Consider the following 21,254-nt stretch of genomic DNA (forward strand, 5'->3'; position numbering starts at 1 on the left):
GGTGGAGTGCCCTGGGGCCCAGCATAGATGAGGGCCATTTCATTAATTAGTTAATAGTTCCTTAATAAGTTCATTATAATTTAAGAGCATATGTTCCAAGTTTTGCTTTACGAACTCCAACACTTTTGTAAATCTAATTAGACTAACGAGCTGCTGTTAATGTTCAATCGATAAAGAATTGCGCAACTAGCCTACACTTAAAATAACACAGTCAGCCTGAAAATATTAAAATTCCGATAACCATCACTGTAATATTGCGCCAGCAAGTAAAACTGTGTATAAATAGCATGTAGTGCACCATGGTGCATTTAAGTTTGCGTTGAGAAGAACCAAAACTGTTTCAAAATTGGTTCTAAAATTCCCGACTTGGCCTACCCCGACAAAAATGTGCGGCTTAATACTGTTTTAATACGTTTAAAAACTGCTCAATACTGTTTTAAAACGCCTTAAGCGAAATGTATTTTCACATATATGTATTGTAGACAATACAGCAGCCAAATTAGAGCGTTCATTTTTGAGACGCCGTGTACACTTTTGTAAGGCTGTACACCTCGATTTTAAAACACCGTATTATTAATCCACCTATTAATCTTATACCTGTTTCTATGTAGGTTGTAGCTGATATGTAGTCGCAAACAAGGAAATGCAATAAACGAAAAAAACTGAAAACGTTAGAAGGCCTATGATTAATTGTTAGGTTCGTGAGACGGTATGGCCCAATACCTTCTTCCTAAATATGGTAGTATTAGCATCAAATAATATTTAGAAGGGTAAATGATAGACTATCTAAAATGTTTCCAGGTTTCGATGTTTTTCTGAACAGCATCTACTTATTATGCACAACCTTATTATGTTTTTACAGCTCGATCAAGCAGGGAACAACTCCGTATCAGCAACTGCAATTTACATTGTTGAAAGTTGGCTCTTTAGAAACTTTTTCTCGATGCTTGGTAGCCAGAACGACAAGCAACCAGTCTTGTTTCTCGATCAGCCAATTATGTTCTTGCAATTACAGTTAGTATGTTATAACAATTGTTTTTTGCGCCAATTTTAGCTACTTTCATGGCAATTTTTAGCCTAATTCTGCATGCGAACTAGGACATTGAAGCACTGCCAGAAAACAGCACTAGCCATGCTGCTTTCTGATTGGCTTAAACAGGTATTTAAAGCCCTACGTAAGAGTGCAACAAAATCATAGAGATCTTAGTTTTACCTTGTTTAACGGCTTCTTAAATACAGTCAAACAAATAAGCTGCAAGAATTCGTCACAATAGAGACTCAAACATCTGTGAGCCTTCTTTAGTTGAACCATAGAAGGCGCCGTATAAGATTGTAAAAATGCGTAACTTCTTTGTTTATTTTATTACAAAGTGAAATTACTAAAAATGCAATTTATCGAAAAATCTCTCTTGAGGCTCCCTGAAATGTTGTTTGTCACTTTAGTATGTCTTAGGCCGCCAATATTTCATAAAATCCTAATAAAATCGTATATTTCTAACTCTTACAAGAGAATTTTAAATTCAAGACTGCAGTTTTGGGCCAAAAAATTCAAATTATCATAAATTCATAAATTTTCACCTAAAATTTAGGCTAATTTAAAAATGAAACCTGAAAGTTTTTAACGCGGCATTTGCTAGGGTAATCCCCTCATTGAAAAACAACACCGGCAATGCTGGATTCTCATTGGTAGTTAGCACACTTTTTTTAACCATTACGTAAAAGTCCAAGAAAACCTTGGGAATAGGTTTCCATCTGCCAAAATTATTTGGTTTATTCGCTGTCACACATTGCCTCTATATACCACCAGTATTGAACAGGTGGCTGCATTTTGTGGGGAAAAAGAGAAACACTGTGTGGGGCGAGATTTTGCAGAAACTGCTACGTCAGAACGAGATACAATGAACCGATACTTTTTGTGTATTTTGTGCTTACTAGTATCGGTTATGCTGTCAACATTTACAGTTAAAACATGAAAGAGAATTAGCAGGATGTCAAGTCGTCGGTACGTTGGTTGAATTGTTTTACACTAGAAGTTCTTACGTTGAGGTCAACTTTCGAGTCAATCAAATTTGATGACCCCGAAAATTCTTTTTAAAAACCGAACCATGCAATTACAAAAGCGAAATTGAGTAATAGGAACAAAAAGGAAGTATGAACGTTTTTTATATTTTAACTAAAATTCAACATTATAAGATCGCCATATAAACACAGCGACAAAAATGTCAAGTCTTAAACTTTTTCACGATCATCGGCAAAACTTCCAGGCAATTTCCTTAAGGTAATGGGTAGCAAGGGTAAATCGTTATTTGCTTAAGAGCCTAAAAGGTGTCGCTCGTGACTTCGAAAGCTCAACTTGATAAGCTTTCTTCACTTCTTTGAATTTTTAAGGTTTTCCCGGGAAAGTTTTTGCGAAATAAGTATAATCAAGAATTTTACGATAGGTTTGAGTAAAACATTCTCCTACCTTATTATCTTCTAATAACATTTTGAGATTGTTTTTCAAAATGTTTCTATCGGCATCAAATTCCTCCGTTACCTGTACTTCTCATTTTAACCTCAAGTCCCCGGAGTTCCTTACCAATCGATTGAGAGTTAATCAAAAAAGCAATTTCCAGTCTAAACTGTGATTAAACAATTCATTTTTTAATGGGCAAGTCATCACAGGTCTAAATTGCTCAAATCGAATAACTGAGCGGCATCAAAAGACTTGGGAATTCTCGTCGCTGTTGTTTAATGATGAACTGCAGTAGCCTATAGTGACAGTTAAAGACAATGATCAGTTGATCACTCTACCAAAATATTGTCGCGTTAAGCGGATGTTATTGGTTTTTGCAAGTGATTGGAAAAAAAGTTTTCTTTGTTTATAAGATCAAGTAGCGAAGACTTATACTTGCTTGAAAGCCTCAAAGCTGACTGGAGCGTATTTTATACGTAATCAAACGTTTCTGTTGCAATGTTAACGAAAGAGACACAACGATTGCTGCAAAATATGCTGACAGCTTTTTCATTAGTTTGTCGTCAGCTGTTTACCAGTAAACATTTCTCACTACGCTCCAACCCTAAAGCGAACAACAGCAGACATCAGATAAGATTTTGTTTATAAACTGCATTTTTCAAAACGACTAAACTTCGTAGAAACCCGAGTTGAAGGAAGTAGACGTAAAAATTTGATCGGTTCCTGATAGAGATAACGTATTGCAACTAAATGCATGAATTTTCTGAGCGCATGACTTAATGAAATTTTAAACAGTTTAACCGTTTTAGTTGAGGTGACCTTTTCAACTGGTCTTGATCATCAGGCAAGAAAAGACTGAAGCCTATAGGTTGTTCATGCTATATCGGCGAGTAATGATCTCTTCATACTGAAATATACTTTTCAGGTATTTTCCGGGATGTTATGAAAATTTTATTTAGGTCATTGTTTTTAACGGTCATTACTTTCCGGAATTGTAGACGTAGCGGCCACGTAATTAAAGCAAATAGACGTACCATACGAACGACGTTGCCGCAGTTATATAAATTGCAATGACGACAAGGTATTTTACAATTGCCATGCTGCCCGTTCTATGTCGTCATATTTCAACCGATTTCTAATTTTTCAGAGACTTTTTCGAAGGCATTAGCAACTAGTTCGGTGTAACGAGAACAGCAAACGTTCTAGTCCGATCATAGCTCATTTTACGAAGATTCAACCGAATGTGATGAATTTTATACGTCATGAAATAACTTGAATGTGCGCGACCAGCACTGTAATGCATTTTAGTTGAGAAAATTTGATTTAAATAACGATGCGAAACCATAAATGCACTAGAAAGCTAATCAATAGTTTGAATTACAGCGCTTGTATCAATAAATTATTATCAGTCTAACGTTTCTCAACCAGATTTTACGCATTACACCGTTATCCCGTAAAAGCGGCGAGTTGTTAATCCCGTAAAAGTTTTGAAAACATTTTCTTCATGACATCACCTTATTAGCTCAAAGTTGTTTTTGCAAGAGATTGTAGGACTACATGGGTTACAGTATAGGGCAAAAAAATGAAAAAAGCTGTGTACCTTATAACCTGTTGCGTTGAAACTAAATGGGTATATTTGTGGTGATATACATTACGTTCAGGAGTCAGAGCACTAGCAAAGTAATTGTCGAATAAGACAAGTTTGGGTAAAACCAACATGTGAGTATTGGCTATTTCCAAATATTTACATCCCTGTTTGCGAGACAAAGTTGAGTTTTTAATGTTTTAAAAAGAGTCATTGAACAGGTTCATTTGCAGTCAATGGGCAAAATGGATTTTTAAGAATCCTCCTGAAGGGGGATTTGTCAGCTTAAGGTCTAGAAATTACCTCAACAGATCGGTGGGACGTTAAAGACGGCGATAACTCCAGCTTACAGAAAATCAAATGTTGAAAATCTCAGTCTTTAGTTCAGGTCATTCTCTCTTTCATTTGCAGAAAACGATATAAAATGTGCGGATGAGAATTGCTTGTAAGGGGGTTTTAGTTAAATTTAGACCAAACATTTATAACCAAAGTCATTGTTGGCTTTTCTAGCAGGTTATTAAAAGGCACCGAGAGGAAGCAATTTTACTTTAACGCAGCGTTATCTGTGCAACTATGATGACGTCACCAACCTATTATACTATGACCGATACGAATTCGTTTTGGACTCCCACCATCGACGATATAGTTGGAAGCACACGGGACTTCGGCGCTTCGAATGCGGGGAAAAATCCATGCAACGGGCCGACGGAAGATCCATCGAATGTAACCAGCGTTAACGAAGTATTATCAAGTTTTGTTGAAAGTACTTCGAGTGCAAATCAATGGACGACCAACGGCTTGAATCTGTTGACCACAGCTGGCGTTAACACAACGGAAGTGACATTTGGTAAGTTTGAGTTGGCAGGATTCCAGCATATACTAATTCAGTGTAATGCAACTGTATTGGGTTTGGTTATGTTTAACGTTTCGGAAGTAAAATTTTATAAACTGAAAATTAGATCAATCATTTGTATGTTATGGAACAAGGGAACTTTATAGCCGTCCGCAAAAAATCGTTTTCTTCGAAGAGCATTAAAATTTTATTTTCTATCTTAACCCTTAAACTGTAATTACTGTTCTGTAACACAAACAGCGATTACGGGCCTCTCAGGCCCAATACTAAAATAATATGAAAAAGTAAGTCAATAGTTTCTCGATTCATTACATCGGCTGTATTCGTTTTGAGAAAATGATTTTAGGCCAAAGTTGCCTATAATGCATGGATGTAGCAACAGGAATGTGAATGAATGAGTGTTTGACAAACACAACTCTAACCACAGACACTCCAAGCATCTCGCAAACCCGGTTAGCAGTACTTCACCTAACTATGCACACATATGATATATTTTGGTTGTTATGACATATTTTTGTTGTGCACCTAAAAAAGAACTCATCTTATTGAGATTCACTGTACAAATGCAATGTAACTTACATTGATTATAATTCTAAAGTTTACTTTAAACTAGAACCGGGCCTCCGAGGCCCTAAATTGCAATTTGAGGTGTGCTTTTGTTTTTAGCCAACAAAATTTTTTTTGGACTCATTAATCCTTACACTTTGGTTTTAAGTTTTGCAAACGACACTATTTAAGGCATTTCTGGAGCAACAGCTCTTAAAACCAAAAAATAAAAAAAATAAAAGAATTTTCTTTCTCACCGGGCCTCCCAGGCCCTCAATTACTGTTTAAGGGTTAAGCGAACGGATCGATTTTTTGTTGTGTAATTACTACTAACGACATTAGTCTACGCCCTGCAGTATTGGCAGGCTCCGTATAAGAGTTTGTATATTTAAAGCAGGTAAAAGTGATGGTAACTAAACTGAAACAGATGTCGTTTTAAGCTCTCCATTAGAATTTGACCTTCGCAGCTTGCAGTACATCTGTTTTATTAATACAAACAATATACGAAGCGGAAATTGATCATATATAATCAATAACCACGGATTTCAAATAACGTGTCGATTATTGCAAGCACACGCTTAAGCAAAATAATGGAAATCCAATTCACCAAGTAAATAAAAAGCAAAGCATTGTAAAGGTTGTAAGTTCACTATTTGAGTTGTGATAAAGATCGATTCTTGACAGAAATGTGCCAGTCATATTTTTTTTTGATCTCAGAGATGAATCAAAAACTAATTTTCCTCTTGTTGGATATATTGTTGTACTGTGGATTTAATATTCACGATTTAATAACTGTGGATTTAATAATTTTTCCTTCTACATATAAAAACATCTAATAACGGCCTTTGATGTTTCGTCTAAAATTAAAAGAAAAAAAAATCGAATTTCCAAGCACACAATGAAAGCTTCGTGTTAAATAAGAATTGACTTCAACGTTTTTTCGCGAAAGTTTCAGCAACTTCCTAAAACAAGAATCATAAGATTTAAAAACAGAAAAATATTCAGGTTTCATATTTGAGATCATAATTGAGCCAAACTATAACATATATATATATATATACTATATATATGACAGAAACCAATCTCACAGCAGAGTGTGAAAAGCTTGAAACGATACTTCAGACAAACACAATACACGAACAGACCTGTTTTAAGTGAAATCTACATCAAGTGACCAATATACTGTATAGTTATGGTCGTGTGAATTCTTCAGGCATGAGCGTGTCGCTGTTCGTTGCATACGTCATCGTGTTCCTATTTTCAACCATCGGAAACCTCGCAGTCATGGTCACGCTGATATCAAACAAGCGCTTGCGAACTGTGACCTACTGCTTTCTGCTCAGTCTGTCCGTGAGTGATTTCCTTGTCGGGTTCCTCTGTATACCAATTTATTTAACCGGAAGAATTCTGAAAAGATTTATATTTGGAAGCCTCTTGTGCAAGATATTTCCTTACTGTATGGGTAAGTTTTTTCAAAGCATGCCTAAACCAAAACGCCTGTTAACGAGTAAAGTTATGACAGATCGTCCTTTGTTGAATCTTTCTTTTTCATTGTTATAATCACCACAGGATTGTCGGTTTCAGTCTCCACTTTCACTTTGTTAGCCCTATCTTTTGAGCGGTACAGGGCCATTTGCCACCCCTTCGCGTCCAGGAGCTGGCAAACAAAATCCCACGCTAACAAAGTAAGCTTATCATTCTCCACACCATAGATATAGAAGACTTCCTTGCTTAAAGTATCCAACTGGTGATTGAATTCTTTAATCGACCAACGTTTCGCAAACCCATGCGGGTGAGCTTCCGTCTGGGCGGATTTCAATAAGAGAACAACTAACGTTGGTTTATTAAAGATTTCAATCAACAATTGAGCATCTTTTGTTGTTGAAATTATGCCTGGTGACAGACGTGGCAATTTTAAAGCTTATTTCAGTTATAAAATTACGTCATATAACTGATATTTATCTTTGAGTTATTATTAAACTGAGCCAGTGTCGTAGTTTTCTATCCTTAGCAGACGACTGAAAGTTTTAACACAAAATATGACGTCGTAATGACAGATGATTGCGTTAATCTGGGTGCTGAGTGGTTTGCTCATGTTTCCAAACTTCTTCATCGCTCGGATTGAGAATGTTTACCTGACACGACAGGACCGATGCACGGTCGCATGTCGGACCACGTTTCCGTCGGACGAATTCCAACAGGCATGGTAAGAACATAATCAAACCACTTTTATACTTAGAACGAAAGACAGAGTCAAATCGTTGGAGAACCTATTTGCTATTACACGGACGTTTCAATTGCTAGTTTACTGATTATGGAATAACCTGTGTCTTGAAGCCATTTTCTCCAAACTCATTTTAACCGTCACTTAAATCATTTCACAGCATCATTCAAAAATGTATTTTTCGTAAAAGTAAAAAACCAACTTAATACTTAATAAGTCCTTCAGCATTAGGATTGATAAGGTGTGTACATGTCGACAATATGTACCGAAAGAACATGCGATTTCCTATTATTTTATGTCGTGTTAGTGATTATATAAGTTTACAAGTTTTCTAATTACGTCATCATCTTTGTAATTAGGTACGTCACGCAGTTGATTGTTCTGTTCGTCATTCCTCTTGTGTGCATGACGGTATTTTACACTCTGATCTCGCTCAAATCCTTCAAAGGGTTCAACTTTAAAGACTCAAAAGGCAACTTCCGACGAAGACTTTCGTTCGTCGTAAACTTTAACCAAAACGTTTGCAAAAGAAATTTCAAAAATTTTAACTTTAAAAAATAAACTCACGCAAAATTATTTGTTATTTGTAGATAAGAACAGCGCCTCCGCTGGTGGGCAATGTGAGGAGATGGTGTCTTTAAAAAGTAGTAGCAATGAAAAATCAAATCAAGTGAGTCTTCGTAATATTTGCTATATAACGTGTTATATAACATACAGCTTTGTAGTTTTTCTTGCCACTTAAAAATCTGACTGAGGAGTGCTTTAAGGCTTTTCAGATCAAAAGATCTATTTTTTTTTAAGTATTTTTCATCTGATTAAGTTTGTGGATTGAAAGTGGCTTTGAAGGAATGACCGCGCCGATATCACCAAAAAAATAGCGAAATGAAAATATATTTCTCAAACGCTAAAATTAAATGACAGAGTTGCCAATTAATGGTTGCAATGATTGTTTAAGAAGCTCGCATCTTAGGTTATACAAGTTTACAAGAGCAAGGATTTAAACCGCTCCATCGTTCACGATCTTTTCATCCAACTCATTTTAAAATAATTTCATCTTCAGAGACAATATTCCTTACAGCTTCCGCGAAGACCCCGACCCACCAATACAAAGAGACCCACTGTACGGACAGCCAGCGGTGCCAGCAGAGCCAGCCAGAACGCATCTCAGGCTCGAGTGAAAAAGAAACTAGTGATTACGCTGATTATTGTCGTGGTAAGAATTCATTAAACCCGCCCAAGGTTTCTTGGACTGCTGTAGCCTATACGTTACTTAACAACAGAGTTTTACTTGGATGACGTCGCTATTAGATACCACATACACGAAATGGAATTAAATTTTGCGAGTCCTGAAAATTAGACGAAAAAATTAAGTTACTGAGACAACTTAATTTAATTTTGGCCGATTTTCCAACGTCAAGCCACCAGAACAATGTTACGAAAACCTCCAGGAAACTTGATTTGCAACGGGAACGCTTTAACCTCAAAGTTTAATTCTAAAATCTCAAAACTGTCGATTAGGAAAGCGATCAATAATATAATAGTAGTTTGTTCATTGCTGACCGTTTTGCAGGTCTCGTAGTCCACAAGCAAAGAGGCGCCGCGTCTCTCTAACGCTCTAATCAAACAACGTTTTGCAAGATATTTCTAATTTAGCTTTACAAATTCTACAAGAATGATGTCGATTCGTTTTCAAATGTCAAGTCTGTATGTTCACGTTTAATTTCATAAACCTTGACTTATATCTTACAATTGGTCGCACAGTAAAAGTAGGGAAACGGCCGAGTGTAGGCTACAGTACCTTTATGGAAAATATACCATAGTGTGCTTCACGACGACGAAAATCGGAATAGAATTGCGTCGTTAAACAGTGCACAATCAAAATATGAAGACCACTCCCTCCAATATTGTCATACGTACCGGTTTCGCTTAATAGATTTTTGAAATATTGATGGAGAAGCTTGAAATTCTAGATCACATACGTAATAGGCCTGTCTTAATTTTGTCTCTTGCAACATCATTTTAAGGAATTTTAAGTAAAGCGCATAACCAAACTTTTAATATGATATTAAATTTTGATGACAATTGGTCTAAAAGAGTTTAGTTTCAAGAATCTCGTGCAAGCTCCTATGACGTCAGTGAGCAAGTATATTGGATCGCAGGGGGAGGGATAGAATAGGGGTCTTTCAGAACTATGGAGGTGAAAGAATAGTCTAATTTCAAAGACGGATAAAACGTTCGAGAAATAATGGAAAACAAACAACCAAAAAATAACCTTTTGTTACATTATAACTAATCTATTGTGTGATTTGGCCGCAATTTCATCGGCATATGTTCGATGGTTTTCGGATATCAGTTAATAATGATTTTGCTTATTACGCCACAAAAGTCTCATTGTTTGCTCTTCATCCCAGGTAATGTTTTTTATCTGTTGGACTCCATTGTTCATCGTCAATGTCTGGAGAGCGTTCGATCCGATTGGTGCAAGGAAAAGCCTTGACAATGGAATTGAAGTTATTCATGTAAGAGAGAGACATCTAAAGGATATCAAGCGTTGATAAAACATAGCGCAAATGCATTAAATTGGCCATAAAATTTTCACTTACTAACTACTATATCGCCAAATTGGTTAATTGGCTATAAAGGTTAAAAATTTAAAAATGGGTTAATTTCGGTTGTGAACGACAACACTTTGTAATACGGTCAATGCTTTTTACTTTTTTTCAGCTCTTATCATATATTTCAACCTGCGCAAATCCAATCATATACTGCTTTATGTCCGATGCATTTAGGATCGCATTTATCAAAGCTTTCATGTGCTGTCTACCCAAGAAATGCACGGAAAAGATCCGCAAAGTGCGTGAGTGGGGATAATTGCTTATCCGTTTTTTTCTTTGCTCCAAAACCAAACGCGAGCAACTTTTGAACTATAACAGCTCATTGCTTTGTTCAGCCGCCGGTCAGAGGATCAGTATACACTACGTCAGCGTATGCCACGTCAGAAGTGACGCAAAACGTCTCTTTAGCGTCACCAACCACGAGTTTCGGTCGCCGAAGCCTGATCGTTGAATAAACCTGGTTTCATCAAGAGGAGGAAGAGGGGATGACCAACAACGTCGTAGTTTTTGTGACGTGACTTCTACTACTATGCTTCCTATAATTTTTTGTTCGATATAAAACTTGGCTAAAAATGACCGGGATTGCAGGTTCTCAATCAACTGTTCTTTGTGTTTTGTAGTCGGTTTCAGACGTTTTTGTGTTGACTTATGCGACACACTTTCTTATAGAAGTTTAAAAGGAAAATTTCTTTAACTTCAAAAATCCCACTGGTCGGTGATTACGACCGCCGTGAAACTTTTAATCTAACTTTGAAAATCAATTTGTCATTAAGTTTGGGTTTTGTGCTGCAGTAACTTTCAAACCATCCCTCACCGTTTAAACGTGTTTGTGAAGACTAAGTTCTAAGCCCGTGTGAGTAAAGGCGTGTTTTATCGAAGAGAGTCTCATTAGGCGGTGGGAAAATTGTGTTTCTGCCTGCTGGCCAACAATGCGCTTGACGCAGCCGGGAAACTGACAAACTGTTATCTGCAAAAAAAATAATCCTATAACTTGGTGCTATGATGCAATACTTGATTACAGCAACCGACCATGGTGTAGCGCTCGTGATAACGGTTTGTTTGTGATGTTGTAGCTCATTTTAGCTGGTTTAGTTGTGAGTATTCTGTTATACAACTAATAATCTTTTATCATGCGAGCGTGTAGAAATTTGACATGGAAGCAATTCCAAGGTAACCTTGATTACTGTTTTATGAAGCAAACTTTGTTCATCTTTATTAAATGTGGCCGTTAAATTTTCAATCTAACCTCATATGTTTAATCACCTGTAACCACACTCGTGCACAAAAAGTGAAAATGAGCATTGATGTAAATGCGTCATAATACTTTATTGTTGAGAAGAAAAGACTTAGTTACAGTGGTCCAGTTTCCTCATAGAGTAGCAAGGTCGTAATGTCCATCGTCATTAGGAGACACTTTAATTGACGGTTAGGTTGTTTATTGTAACAAATTTGTCGTCGAGTTCCTTCGAGGAAGTTTCCTTCTTGCTCTCGTGTAACACCGCGCGGTCACTTTCATACACGGTTTTATCGGAAGAGGTCGCACCGGAGCAAACACTTTTCGGGCAGAAGACGTCATTAACCAAAGAAGTTTTAGAATAGTTTTTGGAAAATGTTTCAAAACTTTCACAAACTTCCTCAAGAATCGACTTAATTTCTTCAATATTTGAAAGTTTTCCGCAGGTTTTAAGGTGATCTCGATAACTGTAGTGATGTGACGTTTTTTCGCTTGATTGGTTGAGAATCAGCAGCATCGCGCAAGTTAAATGAACAGCGATCTAAAAAGATGCAAAAGTGCATTTAAAACTGAAATAATAAAAAACAAAGAAATAAACTTGTTAAACTTTATTAGCGTTAAGACTTTTCTTCCATCGATTTCTTCAAAATCTGTCTTAAATCGGGCTACGTAGAGTGACGTAGTCAACAATGGAATATTCCGTAAAGTCATATCAAAGTCATTTACCGAGTAAAGAGCTTGTTTCAGGGTTAAACCTTCTTTGTCCGCACTCGAAGCTATATTTCCCACCTCCCCATATAAGGAAGCGATACTTTCTCCTTCCCTAATCACGTGATTCTTCCAAATGTCGTTGAGTTTTGCGGCAAAACTCGATCCTGGATGCAGCAGGAGTGAAGAATTTTGTGTAAAGTAATTTGTAGGGGGAAGCTGGATTGGCGTTCCTGGCATCCTACTGTTAGCCTCACGCAGAAGCAACCCCAACAAGTAATAAGAATCGTATTCACGCAATTAGAGGCAATTTACTGAATTTTTATTAACATTCTAAGTCATAAAACCAACCTAAACTGTCCAAAAAATCGGAATTATTGTCAAATTTGAGTGTGGCGATACTGTTGTCGTGTAGTAGTGGCATTTTTCGGCGCAGCCACATCTACAGCAGCTTACTATAGGTGCCAGGTGATATTGGCCAAAAATGTTTCAATATTTCAAGACAGCTACATTTACTATTTTAACTTTCTTCATAAAAACCTGTTATATCGATAGTTTTCCACCAATCAGACCACGACAGGTCACTGAAAAGCTCGTCCAATCGTAAGTCTTGTTTGGGTGACGTTACATCTATCAACCTGACAATCGTCTCATGGGTGGCGAGTATCAGCCTGTAACAGAAACATCTTGTAATTAGACGAGCAATCAGTATTCGCCAAGTCTGTAGCTCGCAGCAGGATTGTTTGTTACAGTTTTGTTATTGTTTGTATTCTCGTCGTGTTTGAATTAACCCGGCTCATTCTGAATTAATTACATCAATAGCAAAATAAACAGACCGGTAAGCTGTGAGATCGAATCCCGACGAAGCCAGCTGTGCTTCTTTCCACATCCCACTGCGCTTCAGTACGCTCGCGATCGCGCTCTTCGCGTATTCCTGCGCATCCGCTGCTTCGCCCAACTTTGCGAGCGCACTCGCGGCAAAGAGCGACGTCAGGTCGTCTTTGTTAAAAGCTGATCTTCTAGAACTGGCGCGTTCGCTCAAACACGATGCGGCCGCCGCGTATTCGCCGATCGACGAAAAGCATTTAGCTGCCATTTCAAATGAACTTCCTAGAACGCGGAAGAACACTTGGTCACACTTAATCAACATACAGTGTATATCTATTATACGATCGAAATATATAAAGAGAATGCGTAGATTAGAAATGGGAATAATTTACACAAAGAGCACCAGTTGTCGCCCAGCAAAGGGCGTTTTTGCTTTAAGCAAGTAACTTTTGCTTTGTGATAAAAATGCAAACACAGGACTTGCCATTCTTAAGCCTGTACGCCCACGTCTTCACGATTTTCAGTACAAGTTGGTCGTTTTCCTGCAGACGAGCGCGAGCCAGCGATACAGCCTCCCTGTAGTACTTGTTGTCCATCAGTAACGTAATCGCTTCGTGGATCTGAGGAAAAGTTGTAAAATATTTTCATTGTGCGATTAAAAGCTCTAAATTATTTGGAGAATATTTACAGGTATTTGCGCAAACGTCGCCAACTAAAAACTTAACTATTCTTATGCGCCACCGTACCTTTGCGTACAGTCATGACGCATATTGCAAAAAAACACAAAAGAACTTTGCAAAATGTCACCTTGTTGGTTGCCACCAGGTACTGTGACGCGTGCAAATGACGCCCTTGTTTGATCAGCTGATCGGCGAATGACGTACATGCGTGTTGCCATACGTCATATCCTGCCATGGGTGCTAGCGCAACCAGCTGGTCGGTAAGATCGTCCTGTTCAATTGCATTCTCTATAGCACCTGCAAGAGTAGTATGAGATCGGTATAATGAACAGAGTGTGTTTATCTCGCCTTTCGTAAAACTGACACAGAAACGAAACAACAACTTGTTATGCTGGCTTTCAAATCTACGAAAAGTTTATTTCGTCGATAGCGCTAAAGCAAAATGTAATAACATGTCTGTTTTAAAACTAAGCGCGGCAAATCGCCAATGATTATCTCTAGCAAATGAGATTATTACCGACTATATCCCCCCGCCAGGTTTTCAGGATGTAGCTTCCATCGTTGTTCTTCATCCTCGCCAGGTGCCTGTCTTCTCTGGCCAACATCCTAAATAGTTTTTTAAAAATCAGGAATTATTTCTTTGCAATTTAGACCTATATGAAATAGAAACCGAATCGAGTCTGAAAGACCGGAAAAGAAGACTCTATTTTATTGAATTGTGTCTTCACCGATGAACTTCTTCTCTAAACACTTCACCTGTACGCAGTCATCCTGTCGCCGTAGAACCCGATGTTCTGAAATTCTTCATCATCGGGATTTAATTGATTTCGTTTAAATTTGACGATGTCGATGCAACTGCGCTGGAGATCTTCCTTCTTCTGGTTATCCTGCCAAGAAAGTTTCTTTTTAAATATTTAACCTAACAATGCGATTATGCAATTCAAATGAAATCCTGAGGACAACTATAATCTGTTTCAGGACACAAGTTTATGTTATAGTTGATAGATTTAGTAGCTTGCCTGCCTAACGCTATTATTGACAATAGCAGCATAGCGCAAGCGACAATCAAATCCGACTGTCGTAATTGCAAATCAATTATTACCCTTTAAGCTACGGAGCCGACATTTGTCAAACATGTCATAAAATCAAAATGAATTGAAACAAACTCCCGGCGGAAATAACTCACCAGTGCTGAGGAGAGAGGCAGCAAATTGTTGACTCTCTTGCGTTGAGGGAAAGAGCTTTTGTCTCCATCCTTGCTTTCCTGTGACGCTTCTCTACCTTCCGAAAGCTGAATGAGAACTTCTTTCACGCTGCTATCCGGGGATTTCCTATCCGGGGATTTCCAAGGTTGGGCGTTAGGGTTCAAGTCAGAACGAGCTGTACTGGCATGGCTGGTACCTGGTTCCCTGGACAATTGAGGAATTGAAATGCCATCAACAATGGACAATAAGAAGTGTTTTGATATAAAGTTACGCAGAGTTTACAAGCATCAGCGAAAGCAAGGTTAACAGCTGTTTCAACTTACGTAACAGCTGGACTGGACGCTGCAACGCCACCTTGGTTCGTCAACGGCAAAGATGCTAAAAACAGAAGAATTTTTCAACAACTAAGATACAATGCCGGTAACCTCACTACTACGATGTTAGAAAGTGTTAAAAGAAAAGCGCTTCAAACCTGTGGTTTCTGACACATCGATTTCTGCGAGTAATTCCAGTTTCTTACGTTCAAGTAACTCATCCAAGTCTGGTGTGACAGTGGGTGTAGTCGGTTCTAAGTAATTTTGTTAATTAGTAATTACTCCTCTAGCAGTTAATTACTGAGTGGTAATTATCGATTTGCAATTAATTTCATTGGTAATTGTCAAGTTATTAGAACATTTATTCCCATAAAAATCCGATGTTCGATTACAGCATACCAGTAGTTGGAAATGCTGAAGTTTCATTTACGATTGATTTTTAAAAATGAACGCAAGTTCGTTGTGAATGACATGAGCGAGTTTTAAGGAAACAGTTATAGAAAATACCTGCTGAGGTGACAGGGTCTGGGGATTTCAGAACAGACTGAGGGACTGATTTTTTCTTTTTATGCTTTTTCTTCCACAGCGCTGTTTGTTTCTGTGTGAATCCCACGTGCTGTACGTCTACAGATAACGATGGAATTTTCAAAATTATTTCCCGACTCAGTTTTATTGCATAAATGGAAGTTTGAAACCACCGTATTTCTAATTACGTTAACTTTTACGACCAACCGCCCAACAAAGCGCACCTTTCGGCGGTAACCTGTTCTCCTGGCGCTCGTATCTCCAAATATGGACAGAATAATCATCGGCGCCGGAGTAAATGACGCCGCTCAAATTTCCTTCGTCAATCACTGGGCTCCAAGCGACACACAAAACACGACCATCGTGGCCCCTATAGTTGCAAATGCCCTCACCCTTACACACGTCCCATACCTAAAACAAGTGCAAACGGTAAAACTCTAATGTATCCCACACACAGCAACTTGCTGTCAATCTTACAGCCGCTCATCAGTTAATATAATCGACCAGATCAGATAAAACTTGCAAAAAATAGTGGGGAGTACAAGTTGGGAAAAGTTGAGTTGGTTTTTAAATATCCTTCAGTTGCGATCATAACAATTAAAGCAGGGAGGTTGCCCAACCTAGTGTGTTGAACTGCTTGATCGTAACAGCATGGTACCGTTGTTAAGTCAATGGTAGGTCAAGCATTTAAAGTGTTCACCTCTACCGTTCCATCGTAGCTAGCCGACGCAATCTGCGTTGGATTGTTCACATTCCACGACAGGCCAGTAATTCTTCCGGTATGGTCGGCAAGCATTCGATACGGTTCAGTGATTGCGGAAGTCTGTGAAGCTGCAATGTTATAATAAATAAATCTTGATTTTGGTTTACTTTGATGTGGATCTTAACAGGACCTCAGTATGACCTTTAACCCTCTTCATAAGGGTCTTAATGGAAGGGTCTTGAGGATAAATACATAAACAGGTGTGAATATTATGGTAAGTAAATAAATAATTTATGATTTCTTGGCGTAATCTTGTGAGAGATTTGCGCTAAGTTCCAAACATGTCAGTTTTGAGAAAAATATACAAATCTGCTCTCACTGTGCTAATTGCAGCAGTTTGGCACAGCAATTACGTTTCAATTCTCTCCGAGTTATTTAGAAATAAAATAAACAAATAAAAGTTTTGCCTGCAAATCTCGCGCTTCAACGAGGCTGTATCAACCAAAATAACCTCAAGCAGAGAAGATTTAGAGCTTTTATTTGGAGGGTTAAGAGTTAAGAGCGAAATAGCGTTTTTTTGTCTTTGCTTACCATCTGCACTATCCGTGTCTTGTTTCGGCGCGATAAAATTTTTCAAGTCCGTGACACAGATGTTGCTGTTATTTGAACCAGATGCGATCCAGCAATGATATTCTGCAAAAGAGAATATAGTCTTACACTCATCAATGAAATAACTTGTGGGCAATGTTTCTGGTGCCGCTTGACCTGGCTGTACAGGTTTTCATGAATTAACAAACAAAACACAAGATTAGCAGTTGAAAATATTCACTAACCGTGTCCACTGGGGACTGGACACCATGCAAGGCAATTAATTATTTTGTTGTGGACTCGAACAGTGACGAGATGTAGCAGGTGCGGTGCTTGATAAATATCAAATGATCTTCACAAAAACAGTCGTCATTTTTTAAGAGACTGATACCGTGAGATTTATTTACCTGATGGTTTCAAACAGAAGTTTTGAATAGATTTAACACAAAGCAGAAGTCGCACGTACCCATTGTCGCTACCAATAGCAACCACCTGCCCGTCATTCCTCCATCTCACTTCGCTGCGTTTGCCGGGATTGTGATTTGATTGCTGATTGGTTGCTGATATTATGGTGGCAATGTCAATGCCGTCTTTTTTCTAACCAAAGTATTTTACACACTACGTCAAGATTATTGGTTTGTTTGTGAGTCAAATAAGTTTACCAGCTAGAAACTTCTCTTCAAATTATGTATGTTTAACAACACCATGTACAGTGTATACAACGCAAGAACCTCTAACCAAGGTTGGATGGTGCATCAGGATTACGCCTTCCCCACCGGAAGTGTACAAAAACAATTTATCGCCATTTGAAACTTCAGAACCCTCGCTGTAAGATTGAGGCCCCCACGACATGGCGTATACTGGCTTCATGTGATAACTTTCAGATATTACAGGGGCACGGAGAGTCAAAACATCGTAAAGTCCGACCTTCCCGTCCTCAGTACCAAAAGCTAGCCTTCCTTCTTTGGACGGATGCCATGCTAAAGACATCACCTGCATCGAAGTTACAATGTGTAAAATTTGCATGTATACGCTCGCTTCATACAAAACTACTGACAAAATAAATATATTATGTTTGTATGGTCTTTCAGGTGTAGCTTTGTTGATTATACAAGCATTAAAAGTGTACTAAAATCATTTTTAACATATTTCTTTAAACTTTGAATTTGTCACAACCGTAATTGCACCTTTTCCTTAACCCCTTGCCAGAGAACAGTAATATCAAAAGGATTTCGTGGATTCTTTGTCTTCCAAACTCGAATGTTACCGTCACCTACCCCAAGTGCTACAATACTTGGATCAGTTGGAGAAACTAAATGTAAACAGGAAAAATCTCAGATTGCAAAAGCTTGAACAAATCTACACAGAGCATAAAGTTTACAGAAGTATGACTATTGCACAAATTCATAAATATCTAACAATAAACTATAACTAGCTGTAGGCAGGCTGTACTTGAGATTACTCAACACATACTTGTTACAGCATAGACGTAACCACCCAGGGTAGGCAAAGAGCACAGTGGGGGCGACTGGGGTTCATTCAGTGACCAAAGCTTAATATGTCGGTCCATGGAGGTGGTGATTATGTTATTGCGAGGATCCAACCCAGCATTAATGTTGAAGACCACACGTTGATGGCCTTGGTTCAAATACTGACTCGTCATCAGCTGAATCAAATGCATAAACAAATTTCATTGAATTTCACAAATAATGAAAGTAATAAGAATATAAAATAATTGAGATTAAACAAACTTAGACAAGCTATTGACAATGCTTAAGTAAGCCATTGTAACAGAACACCTAAAAATAGACGTCAAAAAATAAGTTTGAAACATCGAAATTTAGGAAAAAGTTGAAAAAAGTCAACACTGTTCAAAGCCATTAATATGACGATACTTCATATTGGTCCTTTTCGTCTTTGCTCATGTCCCAGAGTAATATGTCGCCGTTGTAAGATGAAGACAGAAACTTTGAACGGGAATCTTGTGGCCAATGGAGTGCGACATACAGCCTCGACCCATCCTCACTTGCTTTGCGGCCTTGAAAGAGACAACATTTACTGGAAATTAACGGCCAATATATACAGATTATTTTGCCCATATTATTCAATAAACGTGTTTATTCTGGGTATATTTTTCTACAAAGTATATATGAATAGCTCCATAGTTCACCTTTCATTGGTTTTACTGGCAGCTTTACCACTTTCAAGCATTTTCCTTTTGAAAGACTCCACAAACGAATCGTTTTATCTTTGCTTCCACTGACAAGAATACCTTCAATTAACTTGTCATCTTCCAGTGCACTAACAATAAGAAAATTACAGTTAGGGCACAACTGTATTGGGAAAAATAGATTGAAGTGAATTGGACTGCAACCAAGATTGCAATTTGTACAAAAATAACGTCACAAAAATTGAACAAGAATTTATGTAACAGTCATCAAATTTATAAGAATGGAGGTTAAAGGTAACATTACAATCACAAATTTGCTAAAAGATGAATCCCGGACACCCAGTTTATTGCATTGATTAAGTATCGATATAATAAGTTAAATTTAACTAATTGTCAGCCAAGGAAACGAGAACAAATTACTTTTCGATTGAAGGTGCTTCCCCACCATTTTGCTCCTCCTCATTCATTGCAGTGAAAATATTCTCATTTGGAAAGAAAGACCAAACGACAGAATGAATTTCATTGCCGTGGCCGCGAAATTTGCGAAAGATCTAAATAACAATAAGACAATATCAACAACTGTGCTACAATGATTAGTGATTACACAGTAAAAATGTGCATTGTCACGTTTAAATTTTATGCATATACTGTATCTAAAAAAGCACTTTTGCGTACTACTTGTAACATACCGATAACACCATCATATTTTAGCAACAAACTTAAAATCAAATTTCTCACCGACGCCCTGTTGTTTATGTCAACAACAGAGATTGCTCCCGCCTTGTAAGCGACCGCGACAAAATTTTGGTGGTGAGGAGAGAAGCTGATCGCACAGATCGCCTGGTGTAGGTTGTCAGGATAGTATCGGTGATGTTGGGCTTTTTCCAAATTCCACACAACTAAACAACCCTTGTCGTCACCGGAAGCAATCAAGTGTTCGGATACTGGACACAAATAAAATTTCAGTTCATTGTGACAAGCAAATCACTTCGGAGTCTAGTTGTAGTTACCGTATGTTATATTCAAAGTTATTAAGTGTATATAACTAGCAGATTATTATTTCCTTATTAACTATTATTTAGAATATATTACCATCATATTACCTTTTACTGTTTTCCTAACTAACACCCGACCCATTGCCTATTAAAACTTCACACATAACGAATTCATTCAGATTTCAAATTTGATTATATATATTTATAAGTAATGTTAATACATACTGTTTATAGACAGTGTTTACAGCTATGGGCAAAAAGATAAAAAAATAATGTACCAGTATCCTATGTTAATAGTTCACTGTTGGGAGCATTAAATTTCACAAATAAATAATGAGCTTTACCTGGAGACCAGTGCACAGCCGTAATCTTGTTGCTGTTGTGAGATTTATGTTCATTGACCAGTGTTCGTGAGTGGATGTTCCATATCTTTAGACAACCGTCTTCGGCACCAGATGCAAGGTACAATGATCCATCATTTGACTTTTTTGAGCAAAATGAACAGGTCGTGACTTTTTCTTCGTGGCCGCTCAGGATTCCTAGCACATTTGGAACATAAAAATGTTAGAAACGATTTTATTTGACATTAATTAAGTCCATACTACAACCAAGCTGCATATATTGTAACAATTCTTAGACCGATTAAGTTGTTGACAAGACCGACAGTTGTTATAAAACATTATAAAAAACATATATACAGTACACAAAATTGTGATGTAAACTTAAAAGAGTTGTGCACCATAATGTTGAGGGGTTTCGTTGCGGATGTCAAGAAGATAGATGTGATTTCTTGAGGCAAATGCAAAGTGCCCATCTGCTGAAGTGTCAGCTGCTCTAGTCTGGTACCAGACGGGCGAAGAAGATAAAACCAATTCCATGTTAATTTTCTAGCTGGTTCAATGACCATTTGCTGGGCTCAGCGCCGTAAACACTATTTCATTGCTTATCTATAACACAGACTTTGAACTATTTATAGTGACAATCTTTGATTAATAATAATTGATATTGTGCGATTTATACTTATGA

The 21,254-nt window shown here is 37.7% G+C and overlaps 2 protein-coding genes across 6 annotated transcripts; one reads left to right on the forward strand and one right to left on the reverse strand.

Annotated features, from left to right (window-relative positions):
- The first annotated feature begins 920 nt into the window (after window positions 1-920).
- On the forward strand, window positions 921-11,583 carry LOC143468207 (cholecystokinin receptor type A-like). Of its 5 annotated transcripts, none has more exons than XM_076965255.1 (11): window positions 921-1,159; window positions 4,551-4,887; window positions 6,653-6,901; window positions 7,009-7,124; window positions 7,497-7,645; window positions 8,023-8,135; window positions 8,254-8,333; window positions 8,724-8,876; window positions 10,075-10,182; window positions 10,388-10,516; window positions 10,614-11,583. In XM_076965255.1, exons 2-11 carry the CDS (start codon window positions 4,614-4,616, stop codon window positions 10,731-10,733), a joined length of 1,491 nt encoding a protein of 496 aa, XP_076821370.1. In that variant the 5' UTR covers window positions 921-1,159; window positions 4,551-4,613; the 3' UTR covers window positions 10,734-11,583. The 5 variants fall into 5 exon arrangements, with proteins under 5 accessions (XP_076821370.1, XP_076821379.1, XP_076821389.1 ...); XM_076965264.1 differs by having other exon boundaries at window positions 4,554-4,887; XM_076965274.1 differs by lacking the exon at window positions 921-1,159 and adding an exon at window positions 3,087-4,428 and having other exon boundaries at window positions 4,554-4,887.
- Window positions 11,568-21,253, reverse strand: LOC143467590 (gem-associated protein 5-like). Its single transcript, XM_076965050.1, has 26 exons — window positions 20,968-21,253; window positions 20,573-20,767; window positions 19,972-20,177; window positions 19,654-19,784; window positions 19,234-19,364; window positions 18,959-19,101; window positions 18,537-18,729; window positions 18,251-18,375; window positions 17,802-18,056; window positions 17,530-17,660; window positions 17,309-17,415; window positions 17,067-17,168; window positions 16,473-16,603; window positions 15,997-16,183; window positions 15,755-15,871; window positions 15,406-15,501; window positions 15,257-15,311; window positions 14,915-15,137; window positions 14,485-14,615; window positions 14,246-14,334; window positions 13,856-14,025; window positions 13,533-13,668; window positions 13,057-13,330; window positions 12,761-12,891; window positions 12,239-12,387; window positions 11,568-12,053 (listed from the first exon to the last, which is right to left on the reverse strand). The coding sequence occupies exons 1-26, from the start codon at window positions 21,104-21,106 to the stop codon at window positions 11,694-11,696; spliced, it is 4,107 nt and encodes a 1,368-aa protein (XP_076821165.1). The 5' UTR covers window positions 21,107-21,253; the 3' UTR covers window positions 11,568-11,693.
- Between the last annotated feature and the right edge of the window lies 1 nt (window position 21,254).

Source organism: Clavelina lepadiformis, chromosome 1 (genome assembly GCF_947623445.1).
Source record: "Clavelina lepadiformis chromosome 1, kaClaLepa1.1, whole genome shotgun sequence".
Taxonomy (NCBI): domain Eukaryota; kingdom Metazoa; phylum Chordata; class Ascidiacea; order Aplousobranchia; family Clavelinidae; genus Clavelina; species Clavelina lepadiformis.

Coding starts and splice junctions, on each gene's coding strand:
- LOC143468207 (XM_076965255.1), top strand. CDS start 4,614: ATGATGACGTCACCAACCTATTATACTATGACCGATACGAATTCGTTT. Junction 8,877..10,074: donor TTACGCTGATTATTGTCGTG/GTAAGAATTCAT, acceptor TCTTCATCCCAG/GTAATGTTTTTTATCTGTTG. Junction 10,183..10,387: donor ATGGAATTGAAGTTATTCAT/GTAAGAGAGAGA, acceptor ACTTTTTTTCAG/CTCTTATCATATATTTCAAC.
- LOC143467590 (XM_076965050.1), bottom strand. CDS start 21,106: ATGGAATTGGTTTTATCTTCTTCGCCCGTCTGGTACCAGACTAGAGCA. Junction 16,184..16,472: donor GCTACGATGGAACGGTAGAG/GTGAACACTTTA, acceptor CACTTGTTTTAG/GTATGGGACGTGTGTAAGGG. Junction 14,335..14,484: donor GACAGGATGACTGCGTACAG/GTGAAGTGTTTA, acceptor AAAACTATTTAG/GATGTTGGCCAGAGAAGACA.